Here is a 14,478-nt window from a genome sequence, read left to right on the forward strand (position 1 = left end):
AGGAAATGGGTCATAATTAACAAAGAGAGGCACAAACAGCACCAATCAAGAGCTGTGTGGCAGAAACACGCTTCAGCGATCAAATATGCAAGATATCTGGAGGCACCAGACAACCTGAACACGTCTGTGCTGTACTAACTCTGTGTCTTAAGCAGAAAATGTGAAAATTAAGGTTGATTTAATGAGGATCTGTTGACGCTGATGCACGCTGCCGAAGCTCCAGTGTTGACTGACATGTCAACACTGTTTTCATCCCATCTGTGTAATCATCAGAATCTATTTTATCTTTTGGTGTTTTTACACACTCACACATTCATCCAGTTCATATCATATTGTGAAAGCACAGTTTAAACTGCGTGACCTCAAACTGCATCAAAAGCAAAAATCATCTCTCAGCAGATACAGTTGTAAACCTTAATGTGTACAATGCCATAAAGTGCTGGTCATAAATGAGCTGTTTTATATTTTCCTCTTGGTGAAAATATTGACAAAAATATCTTTATATGCCCCTAAACAGGTTGAATAATTGCTTTTAATTTTACGTCTGTAGCCAATTGTGAGGCTTTATAATGGGGACAGCCTGAAGTAGTGATTCATTTTTATATCCTAACAGGATAAATATTGCGGTATCGTGTTAAATATGGAATAGAGTGAGCAGCTCAGAAGAGAAAAACAGCAACAGCTGCAGTGACAGGTGACGGCTGCCTCCAGCACTGAAGATCTGCTGCTATTAATTATCTACATTTCACATTTTTTGATGAGTCACAGTTGAGTGGATCTGCCGGTTTCACTAGATGTATGACGATCCAAAGAAACTGGTTTAAAATAACAGATAACTGACCCCTCTTCCTGTCATTCAACATACAGTATTTCACTCATTCAGTCTGACTCGTTGTCACCTCCACCAAGTGGAATAGGTTACGGTCTGTCGGCTGAACTGATGCCCAGGAGCGTCAGATGCAAATTAGCTCAAAATATGACACGGGTGCAATTATTTATAATAGCACATTGTCCCTGTAAAGATAAACAATGTGTAATGAAATAAAAACGTGGGGTGTGAACGTGAGAAGATCACATTCAACTCTGGAGCAGATCCAGTTGAAAGGGGGAGGATGCAAGCACTGCGGCTCTGTTCAGGACGACGCACAAAACCAGCAGCAAATAACACCAGCACCAACATCTGACACAGATGTTATGTTGTCCTCTGCTGTGTGTCTTAAAGACCTCTTCTGGCATAAACACTGACAGGCTCTGTAGTCCCAATTAGGAGCAAAACCAGGTCCTTGTGAGGAAGAAGCATATTTTTGTACTGATTAAGTTTAGAGCTAAGATTTGAATTGCGGTTAGGCTAAGAATTAACTGGACCTGGTTAAGGTGAGGGACAATGATTTGTTTAGGCTGCTCAAATAAATGGAAGTCAATGCAGTGTCCTAACAAGAATAGCTGCGCTAACTTGTATGTATATGTGTGTGTGTGTGTGTGTGTGTGTGTGTGTGTGTGTGTGTGTGTGTGTTCTTGTATGGGTCTATATGTGAGGACCAAAAACTTATAACCTAAGGGAGTGAGGACATTTTGGGAAAGTGAGGACATTTTGCCTGGTCCTCACGTTCTGTCAACCCTTAAAAGAGCTTTTTGATGGGGGACTTGGTCATGGGGTTAGAATTGGGTTTACGTTAGGTCAAAGGTTAGGCATTTATGGCGCTTTTCCACCATACAGTTCTAGCACTACTCGGCTCGGCATGAGCTGCACAGTTAGGTATCAGGCACGCAGTTTTTCATTACTATAGTACCTCCTCACTATTGGCGGGGTCTGTGTGAAACTGCGGTGACGTGGTTTTATACGTGACCCAAACACACAAACTCTTGTAATGACTTGTAAAGTGGTCGTTTTGAAGAAGCAATTGAAAGTCAGACAGCTATAGTCTGTGTTGATTCCTCAGGTTTCAGGCATCTATGGTCACTGGTAAGTGCTGTTTTTGTATTTCCATAAAGATGCTTTATTGCCACACTTGATTATTTATGCTGAATGTTAAGGTTTGACAGTTGTAACCTATTGACTTGGTTGAGCATAGACTATGGTCCTTATTTAGCATTTGTGAAATGTATCAATTGTGTTGATTAGAGAGAGAGAAATAGTTGGGACAATTTTAATGTCCTTTATTTTTTCCCATTTTAAAGGCGCACTAAAGCACTACGAGGGAGTGCCTGTGCATCTGTGCATCTGTGCATCTTTGTTCATGTCAAATAAACGTGTAAACGGACAATCCTTCCTCCTGTGTCCTCACCCGACAGCCCATATAGTTGGCTAGATTGCCCAAGCACAAGAACTTCATTACAAGACAAGAAAATATTGACATTTGACCTTTGCTAAATGTTGGAGATTAATGCATGTTTTCAGGATTTCAGGAAGTCTATTTAACCGATCTACAGTTCGGCATTGTTGGCTTTGATTCTTGTGTCGGACGTCGCCCTCATGACTCTTCCAGTGGCGACACTCTATGACCTGCTTGGAATGCTGCACAGACGTGTGTGTTTCTGTTTGTGTGTCTTACCTGTGGACCGGGCTTTTTGTCAGGTTTGTTGTTTGGTCGTGCTCCTCTTTTCTTCTGGGAGTTCTGCAACAAAGACGAACACAGAGTCTCATTAGTAACCAACACTGACACCACGTTGACAGGGGCCTGTTTTCAATCAAATGATGAATGAGTTTAATCTGAAACTAAACAATACCAGTCGCCTCCATTCTCACCCTCTCTACCACCTCTCACCCTCTTTTATTTATTTATTTATTTATTTATTTCGGTCATGACATTTAGATCACTCATCACATAACAGTGCAGTTCACACAATATACATAACCGAAAGGGAATGCGGGAGAAGCAAAGCTTAACTAGTCCCGCCCCCATTATCATCATACATTTCGTTTCCTTTTTTTTTTTTTTTTTTTTTTTTTTTAATGACATTTTGACAAGGAAAACATGTTTCAGCATCCGATAGAACTCAGAGATATAGTCTAGCTCTAGACAGTCAACTCAGACTCCATGTGTGTTTATTCATGTGTCCATGATGTTCCGTCGCGCGTGACATTCTCGACTTGTTGCCTGGCATATTCAACTTCCCAAAAGTCACAAATAATCCAATCAATCCAATCAATAGAGGGCACTGCATCATATTATTATTATTATTTTTTTTTTTTTTTTTTTTTTCACTTTAGTCATCTATTTCATCCGTAGGATTCGCCTCGCTTTTCTTCTCCATCCTTTTCATGTGCTCGAGGATTGTTGAGACGTCGGATCGCAGCCCAACCATGAGTTTCTTTGTTATTTCATCATCTTTTAATGCGAAAAAAAGAACAGCTACAAAATGTCTTCCAAAAGAGCTTTTGCAATAATAATTTTCAGTTGACTAATGATTTCTCCTTCATACACCAGTTGACATGGATCACAGTCAGTTACCAATGTGTATTTTTTCAACATTTGTTGTAGGCCTACATTCAATCCTGTTTTACTCTGTATTGAAGGATTTTATCTTTAATTTCATTTATTGGTATCACAATAACATCGCATGTTATTGTGATTGCAGAGAAACGTTGACCATTCTCAACACTTGAGAAACACATGTACATATTGTTCAACTTTGAGTAAAAGAGATAATTATTTTATATCTAGTTTGCAAACAGAGAGAAAATTGACAATTTTTCCCATTTGTTTATATTTTTGGACAAAAATACTGTGACGAATGGTACAGATATTTTAAAAGACAGTTTAATCCTGAGTTTAAAGGCTTCAGCATGAGTGCAAGTAATTGCTAGAATAAATAACTGGTTTTCACACACAATTATTTGATATTGTACAGCAGAGTTCCTCCCCCTCTCCCCCTCTCTCTCATGTCATTGCTATGGTGATGCCGATCAATCCCATGATTTTAATTACCACATCGACACTGATAAGAGTGTGAAATTACAGCTGTGAGATCAAGAGAAGCCTCCAGACATAGATCCGAGACAGTATGATCTAATAACAGGAGCAAAAAGCTGGTTCAGTATGTAAATAATTCGTCTCACACACACACACACGATCCTGTGCACATCCGAGTATCTGCTCAATACATCATACTCTCATAAATCACTATCATTCCTTCTCTTTAGAGCCAAGACCGACCCCACACACATACACACACACTGCAGTGCAAGCTTATCTAGCTCAGACCGTTTCCATAGAAACAAGCTTCTCTCTCTCCCTCCCTCCCTCCCTCCCTCCAAAGGACTGCCAACAACAAAAGAAAGAAAAAGGGGGACGGACTATAAACAAATAACACATGGGTTATGTTTATTATTGGCCTCCTAAAATATATAAAGTGAATGATTTGTTAAAAATAAAGAAGGACTTTTCTAAACGATGTCTCTCCATGTCTTCATCCCTTCACTCTTTGGGTTATTTCCTTTATATTTTCCTCTTGTCCGTCCCTTCTCTCCTCTTTGTCGCCTCCTCTCAGTCTCCTATTCATCAGGGGTCAATCGGTCCACAGTATTATTGGATGTAAACTCACTGATCAATAAGCCTGACTGGTAGCGGAACCATTTCAGATTGGGAGGTCGAAGAAATTCCAGGACTATCGGATGAGGCTTTTAAGCTGAGCAGTGTTGAGTTTCGGATGCAAACAGAGAGGGAGCTCATAACGATGCATATCTCACCAACACTCATCACCAGCATGAGTGAAATATGACCTGCATTTCAAAAAAAGGTGTGCCGGATGAAAACTATTAGAAATAGTAATCATGGGTTTGTAGAGAGTTCTGCACTGACTTGCCATAATTATGACATTTACACATTAAGTAAAATAAACAGATCATCACAAACCTGTCCAGCCTAAAGCACAAAAGGCTTGTTTAACACCAAACTTGCCTGAACTGAAATGTCTTCGGGTTGCCACAAGTTATGAGATTCATGGGCAGGAAAATCACAGCCTAAACTATTATAGTAGTAATTCACTGAAGAAAGAGCTGAAATATCAATAAGTCAACAAGATAATCGGTATCCATATCCGTCCCATTCTGGTCAAAATCACTGGATCAGATGTTGGCAAAAGAAAAAAACGAAAACATGAATTATCACGTAAATGGTTCATTAAGCACTTTGCTTAGCTTTGTGGACTTATTGTAAAGTTGATATATGTACGAAATTCATTACAGTAAAACATACAGTAAAAAACAGGGTGTCACTGTTATACATAGTTTACATATATCACCTTTAACATGAGAAACAAAACAACAGCCAAATGTAATTTTATAAAAATAGAGAAATAAATGGTCATGATATCAGTGTCGAACATGAAAAAAATAGTACCGAACCATCTCGAGTTGCGCGGCTAAAAGCCAAACTGGTGAATAAATATGAAATATGATAAACAGCAGCTGACACTAATAAAGACATGAACACAAAGCGCGAGGATCAGCTCCTGTTGATCCATGCGGGTCGGTTTAAAAGGAAGCCACTTCATTTCTTCTGTCGCACAACTGAAGTGCCACTCTTACTTTTATTAATTATACAAAGGCAACACACGCAGGTACACGCAGCTACCCTTTTAAGGTCCTCACCCACAGCCTAAAAACAAAGCATCATCCCTAACCCTTAACCTTTACCAGTTAATGCCTAACCCTAAACCTTTACTAACCACAATTCAAATCTTATCCCTAAAAAAAAAGAGCTTCTGCCTCATTAGGACCAGGTTTAGGTCTCCACTCGGACTGCTGGTCCTGACAAGGTCAGTGTTTATATCTCAGAAAATGTCCTCACAAGGGAACATATACAAGCACACACTCAGACACAGGCCTGGAACTCGTGTTTCTGAGGTCTTTGGTTTCACTGCAGATAGCAGGTTGAATTCCATGTTATCTGACCTGAACATATTCAACAGCCTCAGGCTGCATCTCCACACTTCTTACCACATTTGACAATAACAACACTGTGGATTTTATACAAGAGAAATGCTGATGCAAAAAAAAAGAGAAGATAAATAAGCCACAAGATGTCCACAAAAGAGAGCGAGAGAGAGAGGGAGAGAGAAAGAGAGAGGGAGTGGGGCAGCAGATGGATTTGCACCACAAGCTCTCTTTTGCTGTCCTGAAGACAGATGGATGGACAGAACTGATCGAGAGTGAAAGAGAAATAGGGAGCAATGGTCGGTGACTGTGAGAAAAAGAGAGGAAGACACTTAACAACAGTGATAACAGAGAGGGGGGAAAACCAGGAGTGACAGAGAGTGAGAGATATTGTCATTCCTGCATCATGGATGAGGAGGCACAGCAGCAAGAACTCTCCTCCTCCTCCTCCTCTCAGTCCAATCTGATCTGTGCTTCACCCAGCCGTGGCAATCACACTACACAGCAGGACAGGATCAGACACAGTGAGAGACCTGATGAAACAATGTTGACACGGTGGCTGGAGTGGGACGGGGTAGAAAGTAGCTAGGGCAGTAAAAAGGTATTTGTCCCAAAGGAAGTCAAATAAAGAAAATCATTCTTTTCCTCCATTAACTTTAAATGAGACAAGTCTTATTTTCAAAATCCACCTACATCACATTTTTTTCATCTGAACTGAATGGGACAATAACATGTACAACAGAAGGGTTTGTTTTCTACATTAAATATAATCATGATAATTAGAATAAGTGTTTATTTTTACCTATTATAAAACTAAATGCTTGGCCAAAATGAAAAGACACTCTCAATAACACAAATGTGAGCCTTGACATCAACTGAAAATGTCTCTTTTTTTTTTTTATTAAAAACAACCCTGGATTATAGATAACAGTGAACAAATATTCAAACTGGCAACAGTTTCTATTAGCTGTTATATTCATTAAGCTGGTTGAAAATGATATACAATATATTCGATTGGAACAAAAGCAAATCTGGGGCCACTGGTGCCACATTTGGGAAGCTATACATTTAAATGATGGAACTCAACATATGACGAACGAGAGGAGTCATAAACAACGGCCTGAGCCTTTGAGATAAGCCGTTCACCGTGTCATGATTTAAGATTCTCATAGTTAACACCAGTCATGTTCCAGTTTTTTACGACTTGTTTTGCTTTTTGACAGCGAGAGGAATAAACCTGAAATGTTGAAATAAAGAACCTCAACAAATAACTATAGACATGATATATGACCTTTGTAAGACTGTAAACGCAGAGCAAATGAGAAGTTACTAGTTACTGGCTACTGTATGAGTGAAAGCAAGACGCAAATATTGTGTTTTTTTGTTCTGTTTTTGTATCTACACTGCGCTGATCTGGTTTCCATATACAGTAGTTGTGAGTTTAAGTGACGCCCTGTCACACAAGTGAACGGACAATAGATGAGATTGGTCTCCGACAACGGGAGACACTGACAAAGGGAGGAAGCAGCACTCATGGACAGACTCACCTGAAGCAACTATGGGCATTAAATACTGAGAGCTGGAGCAGAGCAGAGATGTATGGATTATATATATCATAGATGGAGTACAACGCCTAACCGACTTATATTTAGCTTTACGTTATTGCATGAAGCAGTGTGTTAAAAATACGAGACAGAGCGTAATCCAAGGAAACAACAATAATCACTCAGGTAACAAAAACAAAAGTCGACTTGTGTGAAACAGCTGAACCCACAGTGGTTCTATAAAAACAGAGCACGCCGGCTACGTTTTTTCTGTCTAAATTCGACCAACGCCGGAAGCTGTTGATATGAGCTGCATCGACTTTGTCTTACGTTGTCCCCTGTGCACACGTGTTACCATGGTTACCGCTTGTTATCCCTATACAGACGCACACAGAGTAACTGACTGTCAATACGCACATGTATACGCTGCTTCACATGAAGTGGCAGCAGTAACCTAACCGACACAAACATCAATACATCCTAATAACTAATGTGGCAGATTTTGGGCCACCTAGTGGTGAGCTTGCAGATTGCGGCCAGAATCGGCCTCTTTCCATGTTGTACAGGCAAATAATACAATGTGATTATTTGGACATTTACATTGGCTATTGCAACTGTATGTTAAGGTATATGTCTCCATCTAACACCAATGTTGGGCTGCTCCATCAATAAGATCAAATTAAAAATACAATGTTAATGAGGTTGATGTGTGGTTTTTAACTGAAAGTGGTATCAATCCTCTAACTCACAGAAAGAAAAGAGTCACTTTTTTGCTGGGTATTTCTAAGCAGATGTCTGAAACACTAGACCACACTAACATCTTGTTTCGTAACAGGATTAGACACTCGCTAAGCCAGGGGACATTTCCCCCTGACATTTAAAACTATTTAGTTTCTCCACTCTTCCGACAGGTGAACTCAACCATTAGTTCGGAAAACACCCATGACCTTTTTACCGTGAAGAATCAAATGTTTCCTGGACATGCATGTCTTAGTGTTTTATTTTTTTTTTGTTCCACAGATAAAATTCCACAAATGTCATAAAATGTTCTGATCGGGCAGATATTACATCGAGAATGCTGAGGGAAAGTGTGTGTGACTGTGTGTGGACAAATCAATTTATTTGCAGTTAATGCAGCAACACACACACACACTCACTGCATTTCAAGCAAAGGGCAAGTCTCTGCCTGAACAAACAGGACACTCTAATTTCATCACCGAGACATAAACTGGAGTCTCAGTCTAACACAACACAGTGCACAAATGGTTGCATAATCAGGGTGTGTGTGTGTGTGTGTGTGTGTGTGTGTGTGAGTGAGAGAGAGAGAGAGCACAGGGAAGGAGAAGGGGAGAGCGAGTGATGATGAGGACGACTGAAGGAGATAATTAAACAACACTACAGCTCTGACAAAACAAAACAACACATCAGAGCAGCAGAGTCTGTGAGCTTTAACAAACCTTTAATTTCATTTTAATGAGGACAGGAAGACAATGAATCCAATGAATGTTTATCCTCTTTTATTTACAATAAGCAAATTCATGAACACTAAATAGTACTTTGTGTTTAGCAGGTCAACGCTGTCCAATTATCACCATATTAACATAAACATGGATGCCTGTAGTGTTGAGCCGAATCTAATATTCTATTTATCCTGAGTCACAGTCAGCAACAACTTTGACTGAATTCCTGAATGTAAATGCAGCATTAAGTCTTTTCTGCAGGCAGAGGGAAGCAGCTCGGATACGGGGGAGCAACACCATAGCAGAGCGGATAAGACAAAGCAACAACAGCAGCATTTCCACACACACATACTTTCTCTGTGTGCTCAGCCCACTGCCATTCCTTAACACACACAGTCTGTGAAAACATTGTAAACAACAGCACCGGTGCAGAGTTTAGAAATAAAACGGCCACTTCACTGCCAAGGCTTTCAGCATAAAGACTCTTTGTCTGCTGCGATGTTACTGATAGGCCTGGATGCTAAGTTAACTGCATGTTCTCCCCGTGTCTGTGTGGAGTTTACATGTTCTCCCTGTGTCTGTGTGGAGTTTACATGTTCTCCCACTGTCTGTGTGGAGTTTACATGTTCTCCCCGTGTCCGTGTGGAGTTTACATGTTCTCCCACTGTCTGTGTGGAGTTTACATGTTCTCCCACTGTCTGTGTGGAGTTTACATGTTCTCCCCGTGTCTGTGTGGAGTTTACATGTTCTCCTTGGGTCTGTGTGGAGTTTACATGTTCTCCCCGTGTCCGTGTGGAGTTTACATGTTCTCCTTGTGTCTGTGTGGAGTTTACATGTTCTCCCCGTGTCCGTGTGGAGTTTACATGTTCTCCCCGTGTCTGTGTGGAGTTTACATGTTCTCCTTGGGTCTGTGTGGAGTTTACATGTTCTCCTTGGGTCTGTGTGGAGTTTACATGTTCTCCTTGTGTCTGTGTGGAGTTTACATGTTCTCCCCGTGTCTGTGTGGAGTTTACATATTCTCCTTGTGTATGTGTGGAGTTTACATGTTCTCCTTGGGTCTGTGTGGAGTTTACATGTTCTCCTTGTGTCTGTGTGGAGTTTACATGTTCTCCTTGTGTATGTGTGGAGTTTACATGTTCTCCTTGTGTCTGTGTGGAGTTTACATGTTCTCCTTGGGTCTGTGTGGAGTTTTCATGTTCTCCAAAGGTCCATTTCACTGCATGAGGTCACAACAACAACAACAACACTGCCTTATTCAGAAAATGGGTTGAGGAAAAAACCCCCGGGGAACACGTGGAACGTTGAAGCATTTCCACTCGTGAATTTAGAATTGAGCTGACGTCATCTTGTGCCTTATAGTCAAATGCAACACAAAGTTCTCTTTCTTACACACACACACAATCACAGTATATTGCAGCTTTCATTTTTAAGACGCTCACTGACTTATAAGGACAAAGACTTGTCCCTAACCAATCAAGAGTTGAGGAAGCGTTTAGGTGTGTCCTGTAATATGCACACAAATGTTCTTTATTAGAGCAGCTATAGAGATGCAGTTTGGACACAGATGTGGAGAGTATGACTCTGTTTCTCTCTGTTGCCTCTGGTTGTCAGGGAGATAAGATCATGACCTTGGCAGAATGAGACAGAATCATACAAGCAGAGGAAACCATCTCCCACGCTGATGCTCAGACTGACTCGCGAGGAAAATCCATCTCATCTGAATCAGTTAGGTTCACATTAGATCAATCGTCTCTTGTACAGTGTTTCTAGTGTGGGATAATTATTATTATATTAATGCTCCGAGACATTTTCTGCGTGTTATACATTTTGCCTGCCAATGACTGTTGGTTTCACTTTTGAATCCAATAAATCATCAACACTGTGTGTAACCGTTAGATATTAACAAATGTCCACTACATTCAAACCCGAGGTTTCCACCTTAACTCACTTCACTTCTCAGTTGTGCAAAGGAACAGTGTCATGATGCAACACAACGGTGATTCAGATCACATTTGTGTGTGTGGGTGTGTGTGTGTGTGTGTGTCTGTGTGTGTTTGTCCAGCTAAAGCTAAGAGAGTGAATGAACAATTACCATACCATTAGCATCGCATTACCACAGCATCACTGACAGCAGGTGAATATGAGATACCACACATCCCCTCCATGTCATGGGTTCTCTGTCTCCATGTTTTCTCTTTCTCTTCTCCAATAAATTATCAAGACAACAATGGAGAGGAGAGGAGATTTGCAATTCTTTGTTAGCAGAACCACTGTTCACTTCCAGCCATTTCCATTAGAGAAAAGCTTGTGTGTATGTCTGCCTGTGTGTGTGTGTGTGTGTGTGTGTGTGTCTCCAGACACTCTGGTTATTAAGGCAGTGTGTTAGTAGGTGACCTTGCATAAATGAACCCCCCCTCAAGTGCAACCTGAATGCTGTGCATTGATCTGAATGATTCACGTGTGCACAGTGCGTGATTTTTGTTTGTGCAGGCAAGTATATGTGTGTGTGTATGCGTGCGTGTGTATGCGTGCGTGTGTTTGTGTGTGCGTGTCTGTGTGGCACATGACAAGACCGCTATGCTAAAAAACCTGCCGGCCCTCTTCAGGGTCCTATTGACCTCCTATTAAAAGGCGATAATCTAATTGTGCTAATATTGTTTGTGCAAGTCTTTGTATCATGTCAATTATAATAATGATGATCTTCATTATCAAGTGATGCTGCGATTATTTATTATTATTTTTATTAATATTATTATTATTATCCTCATTATTATTATTTGACAAGGAAATTCTAGATCCACAGAGCCAAAGATGTCATATTTATTTGTTGTTGTTGTTATAATTTACATAATTTTTTGATCATCAACGAAAACATCAGGGTTTGTAAGACAACAGTCAGAAAATCTCGCTCTTCTGCAAACAGACTAAAACTCAGCAGAAATGGGTTTGTTATTCTGGCCACTTTCTACAGTCAAAAGGACCACATACGAACAACACGCACAGTTTGTAGACTCAATATCATATACTGCACTGTAGTGTGATGCAACTACACACACACACACACACAATGGGCTCTCTGCACGGCAGCCATTTTGAAAGGTCATAGTAGAAAATCACAGGTGTACATAATCAAATAAATAACGGCTGAGTTCCATTTATAAAATAATCAAATAATTCAGGGAGATGATGATGAGGAGGAGGGGGGAGGAGCATTTGTGTGACCTGCACCACTGCAAAAAGCAGCTCCCACCCCACCTCATGTCAAAACGCCTCAACAGATTATAATGTGTTGCCGTGGCGACGGCTTGTGCAGCCTGTCGCCAAGGCACGCCTGTTGGTAATACATTAATGAAAGGACAGGAAGAGGGAGAGGAGGAAGGAAGGAAGGGAGGAGAAATAAAAAAGGTGGGAGAAGGAGGAGTAGGAACTGAGGAAACGGTGAATGATATGAGTGGGAGATGAAGAGGAGGAGGTAAAGTGAGAAGAAAGATCAAAGAGGACTCTTAACACATCTTCAAACTGATGAAGACTTATGACCGCAGCTCTTCTCCACTTTATGTTTCACTCTGAAAGCTCAGTGTGAACGAGAATAAAATCATTAACAAACCACTTCTGACTCAACGTATCAGAGTAATCACCATGCACAGCTAATTTGACACTCCATTGCCATTTGTAAATAACCAGATTATAAAAAGCAACAAAACACATCCCCAAAAAGGAAAGTTCGGGATTAAAACCAACGGAAAATAACAAACAATCTTCCAGTGTTCACTGTGAGGAACAAAAAAGAAAGATGGGCAAAACACAGAAAACAATATATTGTATCCTATCCTAATGTGAGTAATAATCTGTCAGAGACATGATTTATTATTTTAATATATAGTATAAACACAAGAAAAGCTCACTTCAACTCCTGTGTGTGTGTTCCATATTATAATTTCTCTAGATAATCGCACGAGCACAAAGAAAGACTGTTTTCCCTGAAAGTGAGAAACACGGAATGAAAATTGCCTGGACAAAAACCACCACAATAAACACCTTGTGGTTGTTTTGCTTCTGTCAACCAAGATGCAGTAAAATGTGGAAATGATCCCCTGTGTTATGTGTTATGGTGTTAAAGTAATGTGTTGTAGTGTGATATTACCTTGTCACAATGACGGTGACCTTTAAAATAAAATCTGTTTATTTTGCATCTCATCTGAGTAAATAAGAGTTAAAATTCCTTTTTCTCTCACTTGCAGACATCTGAGCTTCAGCCACTGACAACAGAGTCACACAGAGAGAAGCCATATGTGAGTGTACACACACACACCAGATGGAGCGTGTGTGTGTGTGTGTGTGTGTGTGTGTGTGTGTGTCAGAGGGTGTCTTCCACCACCCTGTTCACATCCTATAAATATAAAGCCTCATGTTCTCCTGCACTCAACCTCGTTTACTCATTGTTGAGACAGGAAGTGTCTTCCGTTGAGCTGAAACCTCACATCGATGTCCGTATATGCAGAGATTTGAATTTGTCAGATAATCAGAGCTGAAGTGGCAAAACAGGAAGCGCTGAATAAATAATAAACTCATGAAATCATTTATGCCACTATGTTGAGTTGACTGAAAGACTGAAAATGAGTCAAATGAAATTCACGGGGCCAACAAGAGACATTTTCCATGCATGCAACGTCTCTGCATCGCGTCACTGCATGTGTGACATGTGCGTGGACACCCACACATGTGACATATGACATTCATATGACTTCCATATGACCTGTGGCTTCTTCACATGTGTGCTTCCACACCTGGAATGGTAACTACAGCAGTGGTGTAGCATCACACTGTGTCAGCATGTTTGTGCGTTTTCCAGTAATTGGCATTGTGAACTGCATCAATTATGTTGATGCATGTGTGTGTGTGTGGTGAATGAATGACAACTGCAATTGTTTCAGTGTAATAACATTAATCATTTTAAACGAATGTTAAAACGTGGCATATAATCATGGCAGCATAGAACTCCATGCTAAAAACTTCTATACTGTACTTTGTACATTAGACCCAGTGGCACAGGAGGAGAAAACCAGATAAAAGGTCTGTGTTGTGTTAAATAAAAGTGGGTGAAGTGCTCTTTGTGCTTTAAATAAAAAAGGAGCAGGTTTTGATCTCAGTGACAGGAGAACAATGGCCGCCTCTGATTGACATGTCAGGGCTCTGGTGACCTTTAGGTGCGTCTGACAGTTCAAACACACACATAAAGATCAAATTCACAGGCATCAAAGTGACGTGGACAGCGGCTCAAATATACTGTAAGTCATGTTGAGATAATAGAATGGTTATAAACAAAGAGCAGTTTTTTTTTTTTCAGAATACAGCTTAGAAGTGCAGCAGGCCATCTGAAGTAATTACCACGTGGACCAGCAGGGGGTCACTGTGAGTGCAAACTGTCTTAAATCCAATCCAACACGAAAAGAAGAGAGTGATGTAGAACCAGAGTAAACACTATTTACTGGCCTAAATCACTAAATCACGTTGGAAAAAGTGATCTGTTAAACTTAAATGTGATGTAAAGGCTGCAAAAGAGGCATGTCCACCACCTTTAAAGTATTATTTTAAT

At 40.4% G+C, this 14,478-nt stretch overlaps 1 protein-coding gene across 3 annotated transcripts in view; it reads right to left on the minus strand.

The window, feature by feature from the left end:
• Positions 1-14,478, minus strand: part of soga1 (suppressor of glucose, autophagy associated 1) — a 70,677-nt gene that overhangs the window by 20,857 nt on the left and 35,342 nt on the right. For all 3 annotated transcript variants that reach the window (XM_058644159.1, XM_058644158.1, XM_058644157.1), the window contains one exon: positions 2,553-2,615. In XM_058644159.1, coding sequence (XP_058500142.1) covers positions 2,553-2,615 — 63 coding nt within the window. The remainder of the gene's footprint in view (positions 1-2,552; positions 2,616-14,478) is intronic.

Source organism: Solea solea, chromosome 11 (genome assembly GCF_958295425.1).
Source record: "Solea solea chromosome 11, fSolSol10.1, whole genome shotgun sequence".
NCBI lineage: Eukaryota > Metazoa > Chordata > Actinopteri > Pleuronectiformes > Soleidae > Solea > Solea solea.